This window comes from Lampris incognitus, chromosome 10 (genome assembly GCF_029633865.1).
Source record: "Lampris incognitus isolate fLamInc1 chromosome 10, fLamInc1.hap2, whole genome shotgun sequence".
Taxonomy (NCBI): Eukaryota; Metazoa; Chordata; class Actinopteri; order Lampriformes; family Lampridae; genus Lampris; species Lampris incognitus.
Window position 1 is genome coordinate 42,879,214 of NC_079220.1, and position 22,159 is coordinate 42,901,372.

At 42.4% G+C, this 22,159-nt stretch overlaps 1 protein-coding gene across 1 annotated transcript in view; it reads left to right on the top strand.

Annotated features, from left to right (window-relative positions):
- Positions 1 to 16,701, top strand: part of grin2ca (glutamate receptor, ionotropic, N-methyl D-aspartate 2Ca) — a 128,896-nt gene extending 112,195 nt beyond the window's left edge. Inside the window, exons 5-12 of the mRNA XM_056288070.1 lie at positions 2,533 to 2,701; positions 3,653 to 3,806; positions 4,611 to 4,736; positions 6,056 to 6,285; positions 9,970 to 10,130; positions 11,367 to 11,554; positions 13,162 to 13,394; positions 15,079 to 16,701. Coding sequence (XP_056144045.1) covers positions 2,533 to 2,701; positions 3,653 to 3,806; positions 4,611 to 4,736; positions 6,056 to 6,285; positions 9,970 to 10,130; positions 11,367 to 11,554; positions 13,162 to 13,394; positions 15,079 to 16,701 — 2,884 coding nt within the window. The remainder of the gene's footprint in view (positions 1 to 2,532; positions 2,702 to 3,652; positions 3,807 to 4,610; positions 4,737 to 6,055; positions 6,286 to 9,969; positions 10,131 to 11,366; positions 11,555 to 13,161; positions 13,395 to 15,078) is intronic.
- Positions 16,702 to 22,159: the final 5,458 nt, after the last annotated feature.

A 22,159-nucleotide genomic window follows, 5' to 3' on the forward strand; every position in this document is an offset into this window, starting at 1 on the left:
CTGCATCTTCCTCTGTCACACCAGCCACCTGCATGTCCTCCCTCACCACATTCATAAACCTCCTCTTTGGCCTTCCTCTTTTCTTCTTCCCCGGCAGCTCTATATTCAGCATCCTTCTCCCAGTATACCCAGCATCTCTCCTCCACACATGTCCAAGCCATCTCAATCTTGCTTCTCTTGCTTTGTGAACAAAATATAACTATAAAAGGTAGAATTTAGTTTTGCTATTTTGATCTTTTTAAAAGAGGCACCCCCTTAGTTCAGCTTTTCTTAGCCGATCTTTTTTCCGATACTCATGATGTCATCAGACACACTCATTTACATACAGCAAATCAGATTAAATCATCAAAATAAGAAACCACACCCACCCTTACTGCCAACCGTTGCTTGTATTTGTCACTCAAAGGTCAGGTCATGAGGGCGTCCTGGTTGTGTAGCGGTCTATTCCATTGCCTACCAATACGGGTATAGGCAGTACAAATCCCCGTGTTACCTCCGGCTTGGTCGGGTGTCCCTACAGACACAATTGGCCATGTCTGCAGGTGGGAAACTGGATGGGGGTATTTGTCCTGGTCGCTGCACTAGTGCCTCCTTTGGTCGGTTGGGGTGCCTGTGCGGGGGGAAGGGGGAACTGGGGGAATAGTGTGATCTGCCGACACGCTACATCTCTCTGGCAAAACTCCTCACTGTCAGGTGAAAAGAAGTAGCTGGCGACTCCACTCATGTAGTTGTCTGCAGCCCTCCCTGGATTGGTAGAGGGGGTGGAGCAGTGACTGGCACAACTCGGAACAGTGGGGTAATTGGCCAAGTACAACTGGGGAGAAAAAAATAATTCAGGTCATGAATATTAAGGAGGACTAGACTACTCCATCACAGCTCTTAAGACAATAGAGTTATGGGTAATAATAACAGTCCAATAACAGTTATGGGTAACGATATAATAAAACACTTTTTTGTCACTTACAAATAAAAAAATGTTGCTGAATGTTTTTTTGTTCAAGGTTTTTAGTTATGAAAAGTTAAATCAGATTACAGGTTTTGGTTGCTCTTTAAAATGTGGGTATGTACTGTGATGTGGAGCACTAGACATTATTTCCCCTTACTTATCCTGAACTAATGTGAAAGAGAAGGGCGTTCTCATCCCCACATTCCAGGTAATCCTTTTGTTAAGTAACAGGAATTGATTTTTGTCCCTCACTCCACCTTCAGCGTCCTTCATTTGAGATGGACTAGTTGCCTTTGCATTCTCTTTCATAATACCAATGCCACAATATAGGTTGGCCAGTACATACATTGGACAAGAATCTATTTTTTTCCACTATCACTCAAAAGTTGTTTCAGGAGTATATTCTCTAGCTTGAAACTCATAGTATGTACATATAGTGGTTGGTGCATGAGACCAACCATAGTGGAATTGGTGTGTGTTCCTATTTAAAGGGTTTTGCATACTAAAGTGGACTCTGCATCCAAATTTGGGTCTTACTGTTTTGTTGTTGGGTAAGATGGAGGAATGTGTATAGTATGAGACAGGACATTGACCACAGAGCAAATGCATACAGGTCTACCGGAAATGCTGAGTTGCCATCAACCAGACCAATATTTCTGCATTGTGTTTTGCTCCTCCCTGCCATTGTTTGTTTTAGGATTTATTTTTATCAGATTTGTTGTGGACTGCCCAGCTGTTTGTCCATCTGTTGTAGTTGTGACATAATACACAAGCCAGCATGGATGATTCCGGTTCTACCGGATCACATCACTTCTCCCCTGACGTCACAGCCACCACTTCAGAGTCAAGGAGGAAGCAGTCTCGCTTACTTTTCACTGATTTCATCGTTTTCCTTTCCCCTCTTTTTTCTCTCCTCTGCCCTCTCTGTCCTTTTTAGCCTACTGTTACCCATTGGTGTGGTGGTACAGTATGACCCTGACATTTTTCTTTGACTCATTTCACATTGTATCACAGAGGATATTGAAGGTTGAGGCACATTTTAGGGCGTGATATGACATTGTGCAAGTGTTGCCATGAGCTTGTGGTCAAACCATTGAAGGTGACCCCTTCCTTCTGTGCGTTGATTACTACATCATGTATTTATCAATTCTACACACCTAAACATTAGCAGATGACTTTTGTGAATCAAAAAGTTCATTGTTCATTGAATGTATCTTATCTTCTATTACCTATTATGATATTTATACACTCTATACAAATTGACAGTCTTATTGTTGTCCAAATGATCCTGTGAAGACAAGCAGTAGCCATTTTGCCCTCAATTGACAGCTCAAATTGAAAGATGAATGGGTTCATCTATAATGATCAAAACCGGTGGATCCTTTACCAATAGGAAGCAGCAATGTTAAAGAAACCAATATTTGCATTGTCAACTCATGACGAGAGACATTGCATCACCTTTCAAATGAAACCTTATTTCTGAAACAATCAAATCTCTAGAGATCATGCCAACTGTCTCTTCAGGGATTGCACTGGTGAAATGTTCAGTAATCTCATTTAATGTTTATTTTTTTCTCTATCTTTAGTATTGTAGGTCACACTGAGCCCTACACAAAGTTGTGCTGTAAGGGCTTCTGTATAGACATCCTAAAGAAGCTGTCCCGCACCATTAAGTTTTCCTACGACCTCTACCTCGTCACCAATGGCAAACACGGCAAGCTGGTCAGAGGAATTTGGAACGGAATGATTGGAGAGGTGAGAATGAGAATTCTTTTAACATCAAAGACCTCAGTAGCTACCAGGACCTAGTTGCATGTGACACAAGCTCCGACTTATTCAGAAAGACTATGTTAGTATTGTCAAGCTTGCGAATGAGGTCAGTTATTTATCAATACGTATCATCAGCTAGTCCAATGTGGGCCTGCCAGGTCAAAGGCCAATGGTAAATGTCCTCATGAATAATCACCACCATGAGATGAATCAGTTTCTCTCCCTGGCCCTCTGGAGGTTACAACATTAGCTGTTATTTTTTAAGGAGCAGGGAAGCAAATGTGTTCAATGGAGCATAAATAGCCATAGGACGGCTAATATTTTGCAAGAGGCAGAGTGCTTGGACTGTATAAATCTACCAGCTCTCCAGCAGTATGATAAACAGTATCAGGAAAGATGTCACGGGGATATTAATAGCAGGAACTATACTGGTAGGGGTGGGGAGGACCAAACCCGAGAGAAAATAGCATGGCTTCCTCTTTGACTGGACTCCAAGTGACCTTTGATTTGCAGTGATTAGTTTCATGCCCATTTTCTACTTAAAATGCTTTGTCAGCAATGGCATTATGAAATAGGTATTGTACCATATGCTGCTTTACCTAGAAATGAATGAGGGGATTGGTGGTGGATAATCCCTTACAATGTAGTAATGAAAATATAACATTGGAATAGGCATTTGATTTGGGTCCTTTTGGTAAGATAAGATGGCAGTGTACTGTCAGTAGTATGAATGAGACAGTATATCACTGTCATGGCCAGAGGCCTTGTGTGTCGATGTTGCTGATGGATGAGATTTATCTTAAAGGGTAGCTGTAGCCTTCCTTTATCAAGCCCCCCACCACACAGTGTCCGATTTATGGCAGTGCTAGGAAACACATGCCCTCTGTACTCTCACCAACCCCAAAAATATCTCTATTAACTGTTTACCCTCCACAGGTGTTCTACAAACGGGCGGACATGGCCATTGGTTCACTGACCATAAACGAAGAGCGTTCTGAGATTATCGACTTCTCGGTACCCTTTGTGGAGACGGGAATCAGTGTAATGGTGGCCCGGAGTAACGGAACCGTCTCTCCCTCTGCCTTTCTAGGTGAGCAACATCCCTGTGTCCTTATGAGTAAAAAACACATGACTCCCCTTAGGCTAAAATTTGACTTACCTCCAAAAAAAGTAAACAAAAAACAGGCAACACAGTTTTTTTGAAAAGGGAAAAGCAGAAAATATCAAGCTATCAAGGCGTGTTATAGAACTGTGGTTCCCAACTCCGCTCTTCAAAGACCACCAGTACTGCTGGTTTTCTATTCTGCCAGGCAGTTTATTACATTCACCTGTTTTTCCAGGTATAATATTTCCTTGAAATTGGGCTTGTGAGTCCATAGCTATGATTTGTGAAGTCAAGCGCGCAACATTCAAGTGGTAAAGTCGTGAGAACTCTGTTGCTAGGTAGCCAGGCAAACATTAACATCATGAAACCACGGAGGCTAATGATTTAGCTGCCTTAAAGGTAAAGGGTCCAAACAGGTAATGCAAAAGTGACAGGAAAAGACAAGACAGTTGGTAGTATAAACATTTTCCTCAGAAATATTATTAAATTACTACAAAAGATGCTATTAGACTAAAGCTACAATCTAATTACACTTACCGTCCACCACAAAACAGAACAGTCATGTCACAACCCATGAACTCAGAGCTAATGGAAAGTTTCCACTTCCGAAATCATGAACTGACACAGCAGGTGAACATGATAAACTATCTGACAGAGTATGTTTAGGAAGTCTCAGCTGAACTATTGCAACACTCAACTGTTTTTACAGTTTGTTTGTTGTTTTTTTTAATCCTAGATTATTTTGCCAGTTATTTAATTTTTAGCTGCCATTTTGTCCTCCCTGTGCAGAGCCCTACAGTCCTGCAGTGTGGGTGATGATGTTTGTGATGTGCCTGACTGTGGTGGCAATTACAGTGTTTGTCTTTGAATACTGCAGTCCAGTGGGGTACAACCGTAGCCTGGTCAGCGCCAAAGGTGAGTCCCAACCATGTCACCACCACTGCCACCAACCCCATCTCTATCTGTTAATCACTCCCTCCTCATATGTCACAGTGGGTGGGGGTGACCAGTCAGTGAATGGGAATAAAATTTCAGTGTTGTCTACCTCTCTACAACTACTGAAGTGACCCAGAGCAAGGAACCAGACGCCCAGGGTTACAAGTTTTTTCCTGATTATTTATGGGTCTCAATTTATTTTTGATGCCTCTATAAGACAGACATATGCAAATGAGATCATCAGCGAGAAGATTAGATATTACAATATAATGATTCCAAATGCTTGTCTCCAAGTCGAATCCACATTAAATCTGACGAAACAATTTAAGGCACTCAAACCACAATAAAGCCACAATTAGAGATACATTACCTCATTTTTGAATATCTTACAAACATATATTTTTCCAAAGTTCCTGTGCAATCTCAATCCTTCACTCTCTTCAGAAATAATGTGCAAGCTATCAGAGGGTGAATATAGATGCACAAGGTCACTGTAGCAGCTTTAAATGACAGTGTGTCATATTGCCGTAACTATCACACTTTTTTTATCAGTGCAATTTGTCTGATAGAAGTGCAATGCTCAGCATCTGATGACTGCACAGTAGACTGTCATTATGTGCAGATAATGCCGATTTATGACTATTGGTTTTCCCTTTTTTGTAATGTGCACAGAAAGATAGCAGTCACCGCTAGACTTGGATTTATGCGTAGGCAAATTAGGCAGCTGCCTGTGGGTCTAAATGTTACAAGGGGGCCCAAACAGAGTGCAAATAAAAATATATGTACATAACTAAATTGATCATTATAACTATCAGTCACCATGTGGCAGTTGAAAAGAAATGTGGTTTGTTGTATGAAAATTTCAAAATGAGCATGCTTGAGGATAGATGGGTGGGATGGAAAGCCCTCAAAAATGCCTGTTAATTCAATCTATCCATCTAATCCAACGCTGGTCATTGCTTGCAGATCGATATTTATGCATTTAAAAAATCTTAACCAGCTACTTTGTTTATATAATGTTATGTGTTCTTTTTTTTTCTTTTCAATTGCATTTATGTTTTTGTTTGGTCCTTCCAAGACATTCCTAGTATGGGCAAACTTAACCTGGTTGTCAATTAACTATAAGTTAACTGTGTGAATGTGTAGTAAGGTGTTGCTGGAAGAGCACCTGCATGCTCTGTCGAGTTTCTTCAGGTAAAGGAAAGGTTAAAACTAGATCTGCCTAGCGACAGGTAAGTGGGCACTATCTCTCTGGCATACAATAGCTTGATTTGCTCTACCTTTAACAACCTTTGTAGATCCCGGAGGCCCCACCTTCACCATAGGGAAGTCTGTGTGGCTGCTGTGGGGAATTGTCTTCAACAACTCTGTACCCATAGAGAATCCAAAGGGCACCACCAGCAAGATCATGGTTCTCGTCTGGGCCTTCTTTGCTGTCATCTTCCTGGCTTCCTACACAGCCAACCTGGCTGCATTCATGATCCAGGAGCAATACATTGATACCGTGTCTGGACTGAGTGACAAAAAGGTTGGAGGGGTCGTTCCTATCGGTAACACCCACCCCAGTCATTATCATGTTTGTGTGTGTTTGATAGCCATGCTGCAGTATTTGATCTCCGGCTAACATAACATGGCGTGGTCTATTTTGGTTATGCAAACAAAATGTGGCACGGCTACAAGAAAAGACAAAAAGCCCTGTGGAGGAGTCACAATGTCATGGCAGTGACTTCACACTCACACAGAACACAAAACAGGGTTCACCACCTACGTGGAGAAACTAAACTACATCCCTAGTGTCTTTAGACAAGGCAAGGCTAATTTATTTGTATAGCACATTTCACCATCAAGACAATTCAAACTGCTTTAACATAAAACATAAATGGCATTAAGAAAAGCAACATAAGGCAATAAAAATACATTTTGAAAACAAATGAAAAGATAGAATAAAAGTTACAGTGTAGTGTAAGATGATAATCAAAAGCTTAACATTTTATTTAATCATAAGAAGCAGAAAAAGAGGAAATGCTTCAGCCTTGATTTAAAAGAACAGAGTTGCAGCAGACCTACACTTTTCTGAGAGTTTGTTCCAGTGCATAGAAATTGAAAGCTGCCTCTCCATGTTTAGTTTTGAGACTTTGGGAGCAGAAAGCAGACCTGTCCCAGATGATCTGAATGGTTCATAGTGCAGCAGAATATCAGAAGAGTATTTCGGACCTAAACCATTCAGTACTTTATAAACCAAGAGCAGTTTAGCGGGAGATATCTGTGAAAAGCCTTTGCAATGAAACACAAGTGGATTTTTCTAATCAAGTTGGTAATTATACTTTCCACTATTTTGCATATTTGTCTGGCCAAAGGATATGCTTTAAAACAGTATCGACAAGGAAATCCGTGTAAAATCTTCAGCAAAGGGAATGATTTCTAGACTCTTTGCTTTGAGGCACTGAGGGATTAAAGAGGCATTTGAGGGAAAGACCAAGCTGTCCACTGCTCATTACAGTTCCAGCCAACTCATTTTCTATTCTCTCCACACTAGCCTACTTTGTGGAGAGAGAAATTGTGAAGGAAACAGAGAGTGACAGACAGACTTTTTGACAGTAAGTCCATAGATTAATAGTTAAACAGATTTAAGGCTTGTAGAGGGAGAAGAGAAATGAGGAACAGTTTGTCCAAATGTGCTCAACTCCTCAGGTTAAGAAATAAAATGAAACTTAAGATAAACCCACGCAAAGTGACCTTGAGTCAAAGTGTTTTGGAGGAGAATGTGATTGGGACAACTGCAGATATTCTAAGGACACATCAAAGCCCTGACAGATGATTACTTCACTTCTGCAATTGGACAATTTGCTTATGAGCTATGACTTTATACATGGATACCATGGACAAGACCTTGTGGTGTGGTAACATATCATGTCAGCTATGTCTCTCTCCTTCCTCATTCAGATTGTGTGCACCACAGCCCTAACCCTTTTTACCAATAGGCACTAAATTGGAAAAGCTCCAGCCCAACTCTGTCACTGTCGTGTGATGAAGGGCTTTCTACTGCTGATATACACATACATAATAAACACAAAATAAAATACAATAATAGCAATTGGTTCAACCAAAAATAAAACTTGATCGTATAGTTTATAGCAGTGTTAAATTTCACTATTTAATATCCAGTTTTGGTGAGGGACCTTAACGGAAAACAATCAAAACTTTCAGCATCATCTCTATATAGTAAGTTGGATAGTGAGCAGTCTTCTGTGTGTCTCAGAAACAATACCGAAATTGTGCAAAAAAATGCCAGCCAGTGACATCATTGGCAGACAACCTGTGAATGTAAAAACTAGAAAAATTTAAAAATGTAAAAACTAGAAGGATCGAATCCCAGTGTTACCTACGGCTTGGTCGGGCGACTCTACAGACACAATTGGCCGTGTCTGCGGGTGGGAAGCCGGATGTGGGTAAGAGTGGAGTAATTGGCTAAGTACAACTGGGGCAAAAAAAGGGGGAAACATTAAAAAAAAAAAGACAAAAAAAAATACCTTTACTTCCTGGTTTGCTGCTACCTTCGGTGGGCTACATTGAAATAGACTACATTTTATGAGAAAAATGTGAATAACATTACACACAGTTGTTGTAGTGAACCCCATGTAAAGACAGCTATTAACAAATTCTCTGCCGGTGATGTCACTGACAAACATTTTTCTTGCTCAATTTTGGCAGCATTTCAAAAACACACAATACTGCTCAGTATTATGACTGCTGATGGAGTATTATCCCTGCAACATAACTATAGTGATAATGTTGAAAATCCCTTTAAATTGAGCATATTAGTGTCATCGGTGGCACGCAGGCATAGCGGTTAGCATAGTTGCCTCACAGCAAGAAGGTCCTGGCAAGAAGGTCCTGGGTTCGAGCCCCAGGGTAATCCAACCTTGGGGGTCATCCCAGGTCACCTTCTGTGTGGAGTTTGTATGTTCTCCCCATGTCTTCGCGGGTTTCCTCCGGGTGCTCCTGTTTCCTCCCACAGTCCAAAGACATGTAGGTCAGGTGAATCGGCCTTACTAAATTGTCCCTAGGTATGAATGTGTGTGTGTGTGTGTGTGTGTGTGTGTGTGTGTGTGTGTGTGTGTGTGTGTGTGTGTGTGTGTGTGTGTGTGTGTGTGTGTGTGTGTGTGTGTGTGTGTGTGCGTGTGAGCCCTGTGATGGCCTGTCAGCCTGTCCAGGGTGTCTCCCCACCTGCTGCCCAATGACTGCTGGGACAGGCTCCAGCATCCCCGTGACCTTGAGAACAGGATAAGTGGTTTGGATAATAGATGGATGGATGGATGTTAGTGTCATCCATGAGCAAGATCACACATTAATAGTTTCAACAATTGTAGCACACACATGTTTGTAGGGCAATGTTGCCATGTCGATGCTCTTTCCCAAGCCAAGGCTTCATTGTAACATTAATTTATGGTAGGGAGGAACACAGAATCATACTAATTCGGTATGTATGACAACTTTTACACACTGAGATTTGAAGGTTGTTCCAGGCTTGACATTAGGCTGTCATTGTGGGATAGCCCAAAATGACAGATTTTCCCCTTACACACAGATGAAGATCACCTCAAATCATCCCTTCACTGAAGCCTTTGTACAAGGTTAATGAAAAAGTACAATTGAATCACCTCCCCAAACTGCCCACCCACCTTTAGCTGATTAAATGCATACAGAGATGGGCCTCAGGAAGTGCAGATAAATGAAAAGCTTTTTTTTTCCCTTGCAGACTAGGGAAAAGTAAAGCAATCTCCAAACCCCCAGGAAACCTTGACCTGGGCACAGAGTTAATTTCTAATCATTGTGTCCTCTTATTACAGAGCGAGTTGTGCAAATTACCAAACAGAGAGGTTATCAAGATAACTAACAAGCTCTGGAGAAACTAACAGTAGAAAAATGTGAACTTCACAGATCATAAATATCAAGGGAATTGCTGTGACTATTACTTTCATAAGAAATGTTGATATGGACTTGGAAATCACTCGGTGCTCTCAAGGTGGCAGTAGATCAGAACAAGATGATGTGGAAAATAACTGAATATGAAAATACTCACATGCCAAAATAGGATATATATATTTGAGTATAAGGATTGTATGGGACAAAAATGATGCTGTGATGTGGTTTTGAGCAACTAGTACCACAGATTTCATTACAGTTTTTCACATTCCACCTTCCTCAACAGTTTCAAAAGCCACAGGAGCAGTACCCACCATTTCGTTTTGGTACCGTCCCAAATGGCAGCACTGAACGCAACATAAGGAGCAACTACCCAGAGATGCACTCCCACATGGTCAAATACAACCAGAAGGGTGTAGAGGATGCCCTTAACAGCCTCAAAACAGGGTAGGCTTTTGCCAAGAGACAATACACTCTTAAAATTTTAGGGTGCTTTGGGGGAAAAAAACAGAGCCAATTCAGATTGAAAATCCCCAAAGCAAATAAAATAATTTGCCAGTGCAGTAAAATATTTCAATTTAGAAGATTTCTTGAAACAAGCTAAATGTTCTTAAATCATATCATGGTGTGGTGGTGTATTCCATTGCCTACCAACATGGGGATTGCTGGGTCAAATCCCCGTGTTACCTCCAGCTTGGTCGGGCATACCTACAGACACAATGTCTGCGGGTGGGAAGCCAGATGTGGGTATGTGTCCTGGTCGCTGCACTAGCACCTCCTCTGGTCGGTCAGGGCATCTGTTCGGGGGGGGGGGCGGGGACTGGGGGGAATAGCGTGATCCTCCCACGCACTACATCCTCCTGGTGAAACTTCTCATTGTCAGGTGAAAAGAAGCAGCTGGCTACTCCACATGTATCAGAGGAGGCATGTGGTAGTCTGCAGCCCTCCCCGGTTCGGCAGAGGGGATGGAGCAGTGACTGGGCTGGCCCGGAAGAGTGGGGTAATTGGCTGGATACAATTGGGGAGAAAAGGGGGGAAAAAGTCAAAAATTATTAATAATCTTACATAGTCGGTTCTTAATGAGTAAATAATTCTTTAAAAAAGATAAAATATTTTTGTATAATTTTAAGACTGTCTGACTTCTCCAGATATAGTGGGGGGTTGGGATGATGTGTCCTTTGTGTTAGGGCAGAGCCAGAGCACAACAATTTCATTGTATTCTACACATGACAATAAAGTTGAATATGAACTTGAACTTTTTGTAGTGTATGAATACTGTCCAAAAAAAAAAAAGACAAATTTCTGAACAAGTAATTGGTTCTCATCTTGAATCCGAAAATATTGTTTTGACCAAAATATTGCCAAATCTCTTTTATTAAAGGGGTGAGATATAACAGTCGTTTTCAATATAGATGCTCTCCAAGATTATTTTCTAGGAACAAATGATTGCATATTAGAATAACGCTGATGACCCAACAAATATGAAGATATATTTGCAGGATAAAGGCAACATTTTCAGAGCTGTTGATTTGACTCACTTTGTAAGATTAATCTATTTGTTTGTAACGTACAACGTTTTTGAATCTGGCTATTAGTTTTAACTTCCCAGGTACTATACAATAAATATGTAACAATCATTGAGGTAAAATTATTGAGTTCAATTTTCCAAATTTCTCCTATCAGAAAACTGGATGCCTTTATCTATGATGCTGCCGTGCTGAATTACATGGCTGGCAAGGACGAGGGCTGCAAGCTGGTGACCATTGGCAGTGGGAAGGTGTTTGCTACCACTGGCTATGGCATTGCCCTACAGAAGGAGTCTCGTTGGAAACGACCCATTGACCTGGCCCTGCTCCAGTTTCTCGCTGATGGTAGATTCTTCCCACCGCAGTAGTACATGAACATGGAAAAAGGAGTGTGAAATAGACGGTAGATGACAGGTGTATTGTGAAAGCTATAAAACTAGAATATAACTAAGACACAATTGATGCCTGATAATCTGTATCTGGATATGTTATCTAGATAAACAACCCAATCTCCTCCTTTGCATTTACGCCTGGTATGTATCCTGTTGTCTGTTGTGTCTACGTTGAGTAGATCTGATTTTTCATGTGCACTATGCAGAGAAAACATTTGAGTGAAAAGATAGAAAGTGAGACTGCTGTCATCACAAATAGTGGTTAGACAAAACAATATCAAATATGTTCTTGGAAGGGGTCATTTTAAGGACATGGGAGGCATCAGAAACAGCCAGTCATTCTGCCAAAGTGGGCTGCAAGGATTAAAGTTTTACCCCTTGGCAGTATTGTCTTACTAACATGAGCACACTACAGATTGCATTTACACCTGGTAAATCTGAGATGTGTGCATTTAGAAATTGCATTAATATCCTTTTTTATTTTATTTTTTTTGCTTATCCAAAGGACACATCCAGATACAGATCACCAGGTATAAAATTGGATGTAATCTCTGTAGAGAATTGTACTCAAGGGAGATGCTGACACCGCCTAATGTAATTTTGATTTGTTTCACATTCTTCAGGAGTTTTTTTTTTCCTACAGGCCTTAGATATAGGTTGTTGGATAGGATGTTGAAACTATAGAGAAGGATGACTTGATGCATGCTCAATAATCCAAGTAAGGAAATTCCAGAAAGTTGAATCGGTTCATCTGGACAAAACGTTTAGTGGGAGAAACATTTCATTACTCATCTAAAATGACTTCGTGCACTTCTTAATTCCATTATAGTTCTGATGTACTCTTAGCTCCCAAACCAGTGTTCCTTCCTATCAAGGATGCATCCTTGATAGGAAGGAACACTGGTTTGAATGGAGAGTCAAAGAGGCCAAACAGAATGACCATCCCTGAACCAAGAGGGGGGGCTAAGAGTACATCTGTCACCATCTTACAACTTACAATGCTGTGATTGCAACTATTCCGCAATCCTCTCTGAATAGTACACATGGCCATTGTAACTCTAGTTAATGGCTCTTAGATGCTTGTTTAGATGTACTTATGACCTCTGATGACTAGCATTTCTCCCGATTTCCTACGTTAAATGCACTTATTGTAAGTTGCTTTGGATAAAAGCGTCGGCTAAATGACTGTAATGTCATGGCAATTTGCATTGCCATGCACAATTGGTCATGCAACTGTGCTGTTTATAAGGTTGGCGGGTACCTGCAGTCAGTTGAGACTGACATAGTAACTTAGATGAGTGATAAAACGTTTCTCCCACTAAACGTTGTGTCCAGATGAACTGATTCAACATTGTGGCATAAACAGAAGGATTTGTGCTGAATTAGTGCACAAGCTTAATACTGCTGTTTCTTTTTGTTATTCAAGACAGTGTTAGTCTGTTTCACTGCTCTCAGGAAGAGTAGGTACAGAAAACTTGCTCATCTGATTAAGTCTCTGCATAGACCTACGAAGTGTAAAGTTAAACAGTTTTGGTCTTTCTCTGTTCTCCTTACTCACAGGTGACACACAGAAACTACAGACTGTCTGGCTCACAGGCATCTGCCGTAATGAGAAGAAAGAGGTGATGAGCAGTAAGCTGGACATTGACAACATGGCGGGGGTCTTCTACATGCTGTTAGTGGCCATGGGTCTCAGCCTGCTGGTCTTCGCCTGGGAACACCTGCTCTACTGGAAGCTACGGCATTCAGTTCGCAAGTCAGAACGCCTGGACTTCCTGCTTGCCATCAGTAGAGTGAGTCATGTTTCTCGCTTTGTGATTAGTAAAGGTCATTGGATAGGAGAGAGGTCAACTGGTTAGCCTGTGGTGACTGAAAAAGGCCATCCGTTGATTGTATGGTCACAGGTTCAATTCAACAGTTTCAGCCATGTGGCCTTGAGCAAAGTGTTGAACCCCAAATGTGTTCCCTTTTTAAGTTTATCCACATAGTGTCAGTAGGTTTTACTTTAGTGTTTAGCTTTTCATTAGCCGTCAAAGTGTCAACCAGAAGACTAGAATGCAAATTTGTTTGTTAACACAAGGTGATTCAGACTCAAATAAAAAGTTTTGAATCTTTGAACAAAACCTGCACCTGTACATTTGTGCAGTTGTCAAAAGGACCACTGTTTTAACTAATATGACATTCATGTGGTGGCACAGTGGCACAGTGGTTAGCACGGTCACCTCACAGCAAGAAGGTCCTGGGTTCGAGCCCCTGGGTAGTCTAACCTTGATGGGTCACCCTGGGTCATCCTCTGTGTGCAATTTGCATGTTTTCCCATGTCTGCATGGGTTTCCTCGGCGGGCTCCGGTTTCGTCCCACAGTCCAAAGACATGTAAGTCAGGTGAATTGGCGGTACTAAATTGTCCCTAGGAATGAGTGAGAGTGTGTGTGTGTGTGTGTGTGTGTGTGTGTGTAGGCCTTGTGATGGCTTGGTGGCCTGTCCAGGGTGTCTCCCTGCCTGCCGTCCAATGACTGCTGGAATAGGCTCCAGTATCCCTGCGACCTTAAGAGCAGGATAAGCGATTAAGACAATGGATGGATGGATGACATTCATGCATTTGTGTGACTATTTAGTTCTGGATACTCAGACACAAAGCTGTCTGAGTATAAGAACATTTAATATAAGTGCTACCCGCTTAAAGCTAAAATATTTATTTTTCTTCCAAGAAGTTGTTGAAATCTTTTAACAGTTATGTCCAAGCCTCACCATCTGATATGATGCCCACTTTTTTTAAATAGAATATTGCTTCAGAAATATTGGCAGTGCAATATGTCAAAAAGCAAAACAACCAGAATATTTCAAGGACAGTGATGATAAAAATTATGATGAAATAAAAAGAGTAAATAGCAATAAAAGGACTTTATGGATACCCCTGTGAAATACTGTGATCTCTGTGAAACTGAATTTAAATCACCCCATTAACAAAACCTCAGCTAAGAGTGTTGACAGTGGCGAGAGGTGAGATTAAACATTTCAAACTGATGCCGTATTTAAAAGTGAAATAAGGCCAGTGGAATAAAAACTGAGAAAGTAATAAAGCAAGTGCACCAGCAGCAACTCATTCATTTACATGTTTGGGCTGTTTTTAATATCGAACCTGCACGTGCACTACATTTCAAAGCACAGCAACTTGCAGAAAGCCTATTTTGAACAATACTGAGTGTAATTATGCAGCCAAACATTTCCGTGGTGTGATCGTCTTCACTTTCATTTACCACATAAATTAACAGGGATTAGATTTTCTGAAAGTTAATGACAACAATAGAAAGGTTGTAACCAAAGTTACCAACCATTGACAAATGCAAAAACCTAATTAAAACATTTAGGAATTCACAGCACAATTTTTTTTTAGATTTGTGCTTGTCAACCAAAAGCATTTCAGATGAAACATAATTTCCTTCCATTATCTGTTTTTTTTTTTTTTTTTTTTGCAGGGCATCTACAGTTGCTTCAATGGGGTGGAGGAAACTGACCACAATGGAAACATGCAGAACCCTGATGTCACCACCAACTACACACAAGCCAACATGCTTAAGATGCTAAAGACAGCTAAGGACATTGTGTCCTCCGCCAGAGTGGAAAACTCCCTGGACAATGCCACCAAGACCATAGAAAACTGGAGCCGGCGCGGGGCTGACAATGTGCGGGCTGGCCTGCCACCCAGAGTAGCAACCACAGACATGAGCCACAGTCACCTGCCTTACATCTCCAGCATCACAGACAACCACTCACCCTATCCCCAGAGAGCTCTCACCCCTACCTTCTCAGTCCATTATGGGGACAGTGCCGCCCAGCCTCTGCTCGATAAGCCCAGGGTGGTGACACGGCCCACCCCGCTCCGCTACACTCTGCCCACCCGCAGCAGTCAGCATGCCTTTGAGAGGACCCTGCCTATCTCCAGCCTCAGCAGCCCCCACATCGCCATGAGAGAGCCTGCTACCTCCAGTATGTCTAACCCCCACCACAGCAGCAGGCTCTATGTGGAGAATCCGGCACGGCACCCCACCTCCTCATTCATCCCTTACAGGGAGTTCCAGGTGCCAGATATCTACATGGAGCACAAGGGGCCACTGAGGAGGAAGTTCAGCTACCCCCCTGACTGCATGAGCCGGAAGAAGAGGTCCCATAGTTATGTGTTGGATGCTGTAGACCCCAGGGTGAGGAATGAATATGATGAGCCCACGGCCTGTCTCGCTGAGCTGAGAGCAAACCACCTCCTCAACAACCATGCCACAGCTGCTGCAGCTATGGCCTGTGGTGGAGGTCACTACACTGGTGGCAGCACCAGCTGCAATTCCTGTATGAAGTCCTACCTGGAGCCCGAGATGGACGACGTGCCCCTGCTGGGGAAAGACAAACTCAATCGCCGTGCCTCTTTCCTCAAAGCCACATGGGGCAGCGACCGCATACGACAGGTGGACGAGACTAAGCCCTCCACATCAGCCACATCTGCCTCCACCTGCATGGACATGCCGGATCTTTTCCCACGTGTTATGGTGGCCAATCCCAAGCCCCCCAAATTCTACGGTAGCCTGGGGAATGACCTATCCTGCTATCCCCTCACTGCTGAGCCCGCCTACCTGGACCCGGCCCACATGGGCTCCTACCCCTACAAGCAGAAGCTTAAATATTCTGAGTCCACAAGGCTTCCCTCTTACAGAGAAGCCATTCTCCAGAACGCCGCCTCCCTGCGCCGCTCATCCTCCACAGTGGTGCACAGACACTACTCCACCTATCTGAACTCTTACACAGACTTACCAGTGTACATGGGGCCACTGGTCCAGGGACCGGCCCAGTTTTACGATGGTTCCAAGAACATCCACTTGTTTCCCTGCAGCGGCCACTGCCCTGATAAAGCTACCCTGGTGCCTCGTATGGGGGACAGACATGCAGTGTATCAGAACAGTTTGTTCGGGCCTTATGATAACGCAGGGAAGCGAGGGGACCCAGGGTCTGGGGGCAGGGAACGAAGGCAGGTTTTGGTTGCACGCAGAGTCAACAGTCCCTATGTGCCAAAGCCCTGGGGCAGGGTATCCAGTCTGGAGTCTGAGGTTTGAGACCTTCTGTCTGTCATGACTGGACCACTGACAGGCTGAAAACCCGAGTTGCTCTGAGGAGGGAAGATACCTAAGGAATGTGTCTCTCAGCATTTGTTTAAAGCAAAAATTTAACTCAAAATCAATAGCAGACTCGGGAGTGTTTACTCTCGAGAACCAGTGCAATAATATCTTTGGCAGCGCAAAAAAAAAGAAAGACAATGACACTGACAAGCAAATTACTGTTGAGACTATGTTAGCCAAACTTATTACTCTAAGAAAAGTTAATGTTCAATACTATTTAATACATTCAAATTTAACCAGGTGATTGTTATTCAAATGATTTTTAAACACTGTCTTGACAATGAAGCTGTTTGCACCTGGGATTCAATTGTTCACTTGTGATCGGATCACAAGTAGACAGCTCTAAGTACAGGTGTGAATACACCCAATGCATCCTCAAAGCGTCTTGAGATCCGATCATTCAGGCCACATTAGGAGGTGGCCTGGGATGCATTTGTCCATATCGCATTTGAAGTGTAAACGTGTAAGGCAGAGAAGACATCAGTTGACAAGGCAGACACCAAAGCCTCCTCTGAGTTTAGTCCTCCCCCCGTTTTTTTTTTTTTTGTACCTCGTCTGTAATTTCTGACAAACATCAGATCCATAACTGTGGAAGAGCCCCTGCCCGCATGTGCATTCAAGTTCAACTTCAGGTTCAAGTTAATTTATCCGCTGCAGCCTAGAGCCTGACCCACTCAAACCCGCTGGGATAATTAAATAATCTGAGCCTGAATCGACATGATCAGGTAGAGCCTGACAGGGTTCAGGTTGAGCATTACAAACTCTAGTGTTCAGACTTCAGACATTTACATTTTCCCACAAAATTAGTTTTAAGAATGAGTTTCAACTTTTGCTGTGTATTTTGACCACAAAAATGGAAGCAGGTAAACAATTGGGGCCTGACTCTCCTAATTCACTTTTAACTTTTCTCATCAGATTCGACTCTATCTGGTGGGATATGCATTTGCTGCATCCATGCCATTGCAACGATGTGAAACTATTTACCCACAATAGACTATTTCTTAAATGCAATATATCAGTTCAGGAGTCCGAAGGCTTTCAGACAGAGCTACATCATCATCATCATCAGAATAATAATATTTATTTACACAGCATTTTTTAAGAACATGTGCTTCCCAACAAAGTGGGATGGAAATAAAAGAACAGAAGTGCAGTTGGGATATGGGTTTAATTATTTCATATCTTTAAGAGCACTTCAAATTTTGTATGACAGCATAATTTGGTAGAATAATTGACAATAATAACTTTGCAGACGTGAAATACGTCATACTAATTGACGGCACATTAAAATGAAGCTCGAATGAGCAAGGATGTCTTTTTTGTTAAATGCCTGTTGCTTCGACTCCTCACGTTTCTGTATGCTTTTATTTAAGTGAATGTGCCACGGGAAGGGTTTGCGATGAAGGCGGACACGGTTTTAGGTGATTAACACAGGCTTTATATATTACTGTTGTTTATTTGTTCACTCGCACGGGCCGGTGCGCTGCTCTCTCGCGAGCAATGCTCCCTCTCTCCGCTTGCAGCCGGAGCTACACCACACCCCCTACCACAATGACGTATGTGTTTATTTGCATAGACAGCGGGTGGAGTGAGATCCGATCACAAGCGGTCACCGTGGATGTTAGTTGAACCGGATACGGCGCCGCCGCTCAGCCTTGCAGCCAATGTTTTCCAGCGATCACTCGCGGTATTGCAGCGAAAAATCCCCTGCGGCCCAAAAAGCATTTACCCTATAGCCCACCATTGCAAAAGAGACGCTTGTAAAACTGTTGACAAGACACCTGCAGCTATAATCATGGTCAATTGTTACTCTTTGTATTGTATATTTTTAAGCCATGGGGTTTTAATCTTTTTAAAAAATGTCCAAAGCCCAGAAAAAGCCCATAACATTTTTTCTACATGACGTCACGGCTGTGTACGAGCACTCTACGCGCGGCCATGTTGTGTCTCGGGAACGAGGATCTTTGGTTGGTTAAACAAACGCTGTTAAGATGAACAAAAATCAAAGGTAAAGGTGCATGAATGACACAAAGCTGAGCCTTCTCTTTCACACATCAAGATATTTTGAGTTTTTGGTTTTGCGTCGCATTTATTGGTCACTTGTTAGACTTTGTTTTGAACGTATTTGGGTTTTGTTTTTTGGGGTTTGTATAAATACATCCATGGTTTCAAGTCCGAAGTAAGTCCCGTAGTAGCCTTATTATGCATCCATAATAAGACATTTTTATAATAAGGCATTTTCATTAAAGCGAAAGCAAAAGGAGTTTGAGTGGCTGTTGCTGCTAGAAAAGCGCTATATAAAATGCAGCTTGATTGATTGATCCATAAAGTCCGTTAGCATAGCATCTATGAACGCGGTTCGCTCGTTCTCATAGCCTAGAGGCATGATGAGAGTAACACTACTGCGCATATTCAGTGGGCCCCATGTACCCGGAAGTAACCCGGAAGCCAGAAACTTTTTCGGCGTATGCGCCAGGCGACCGTTATTATGAAACCCACTGCTTTTCTGGGCAAGACACGCCCTGTGTAGCATTCAAGCACTAGGATTGGCCAGGCGTCCAAGCGCTAAGATTGGCCAGTCATACATGCTTGCGCTAGACACGCCCACGAGCCTACTCGCTACCGTGTTTGTTTTTTTGTGATTGATTACACTTTTCTACACGTTTTGTGTGCCCTTATTAACAAGTAGTGGTATCGCCATCAGCCAACTACTTAATACAGAAAAAAATACTCCCTTTCAGGAACTGTTACTGCATAATATTATATCAGTATCGTACTAACTTTTTGACGACAGGTTGACGCTACTCAAAGCAACGTTGTTTTTTTGTTAGCTTAGCTATTTTTTCCACAAAAGGATAAGTGATTGTTCGCTATTATGTAATTGGTTGATCGCGATAATCGCACTTTGTTAATAAGCACACACAAAATATGTGGGGGTGACAAATTAATAACACTTTAATCAGAGAGGACACCAAAATGCCTTTAGCCTATTCTTTATTAGAGGTCGAGTAGCAGAGGCGTTAAAGTTACTACGATACTGATATAATATTATGCAGCAACAGTTCCTGAAAGGGAATATTTTTTTCTGTATTAAGTAGTTTGCTGATGGCGATAACCACTACTTGTTAATAAGGGCACACAAAACGTGTGGAAAAGTGTATTCAATCACAAAAAAAACAAACAGTTTGCGTCGGAGGTGGTCAAAGATCTCAAATCCTCAATTCATTTTAATAGCGAGTAGGCTCGTGGGCGTGCCTAGCACAAGCATGGACGCCTGGCCAATCCTAGGGCTTGGACGCCTGGCCAATCCTAGCGCTTGGACGCCTGGCCAATCCTAGTGCTTGAATGCTACACAGGGCGTGTCTTGCCAAGAAAAGCAGTGGGTTTCATAATAACGCGCCAAGCGAGCGTTTCTCTTAGGAACGAACAGGCGCCATTTTTAGATCCGGTATCCGGTTCTACCATAATATATCCATGGTGGTCACTCAAGACACATGTGGAGACGTATTCTAATGACAGTTGTGAACTGACATACTTACAGCTGTTCACTTGTGATTGGATCACCCAAGACGCATGTTAATGCCAGGTGTAAACAACCTCAGAGACCACTGGGAGACAATGTACTGTAGCCCTTACTGAATACCAGTTGACAAATTTTCTTTTTTGTTTTGTTTGTTTTTTAACTCAGATCAGTATATTCCATTTAAGTTTGAAGGTAAATTAATATGATAATAATTTTGAGATCAAAACCACTGAAATATAGTCTTCCGTGACTTTTTATAAGTGCACAGCCCTGGGGCGCTGCCCGTCTGAGGCTTTCTGCTCTAGTGGTCGCGGATTTTTTTGCCAGGGCTTTTGAAAATATTAAAGCACCATCTGTATTTCCATTGTTACTCTACTCTTTAATAAAGGACAAGTCCACCTCAAGGGCCTTTTGGAATCATCTACTCTCTCCTCTAATCTCAGCATGTATGTAAATCAGAGACTTTCAGAGCGTACAATGATACAATTAATGTGAATATCCTCTCAAACCTGCTGCACATGGTTAGCGCTCTGTTGTACACACCTTCAATCACTCCTTGCGGAGAGCCCGGCTGTCTGGCAAACACTTTTCACACCGAGATAAGGATAAGAGCTGATGAAATTGCATGAATCTTTCAGCCTATCTCTAGCCTGTCATTGTTTCGCTAAGATAAATGTTGATGTCAGTTCTCCAGTGGGGCCGTGAGCCAAACTCATCTCTTATGCTTTGGGAATCACAAGGTAGTGGAGAAGTTAGAGGTATCAAAGTCCCAAATTTAAACAGAGGAGCCTTGAACTGCCTGATCACCACAGCTGTCCGTCCTATTGTGTTTGCCGTATTAATCGTGACAGCATTTGACTCCAATTATTGTTACAGCTCTTTGTGGCACTCAGCAGCTTCACAAATACACTGTTCTTTAAACTGCAGTCTCACCACCCCAAATTAAGTTATTTACATTATGAATGAGAAAGGAACAAGACAACCGCAGTTGTATTACCAATGTTACTTAATTAACCTCCGAAATTACCAAATAGACAAATGGTTTGGAACAGCAAGAATCGACCAATAATTACATCCGCAAAAAACGATCCACAGTGTGTTATGTCTGCACACATCGACAGTGCTGCATTTGATTTGGCCTTTGGCCTTCCTCTTGTCCTCTTCCCTGGCAGCTCCATATTCAGCATCCTTCTCTTCCAATATACCCAGCATCTCTCATCCACACATGTCCAAGCCATTTCAATATTGCCTCTCTTGCTTTGTCTCCAAAACATCCAACTTGAGCAGTCCCTCTATTATAATTATTCCTAATCATGTCCTTCTTCGTCACTCCCAATGAAAATCTTAGCATCTTCAACTCTGCCACCTCCAGCTCCGCCTCCTGTCTTTTCGTCAGTGCCAGTGTGTCCAAACCATATAACATAGCTGGTCTCACAACCATCTTGTAAACCGTCCCTTTAACTCTTGCTGGTACCCTTCTGTCACAAATCACTCCTGACACTCTTCTCCACCCACTCCACCCTGCCTGTACTCTCTTCTTCACCTCTTTTCTGCACTCCCTGTTACTTTGGACAGTTGACCCCGAGTATTTAGTCATATCTTCGTCACCTCTACTCCTTGCATCCTCAACATTCCACTGTCCTCCCTCTCATTCACGTGTAGGTATTCCGTATTGCTGCTACTGACTTCCATTCCTCTTCTCTCCAGTGTATACCTCCACCTCGCCAGGCTCTCCTCAACCTGCACCCTATTCTCGTTACAGATCACAATGTCATTCGCAAACATCATCGTCCACGGAGACTGCTGCCTGATCTCATCCATCAACCTGTCCATCACCATTGCAAACAAGAAAGGGCTCAGAGCCGATCATTG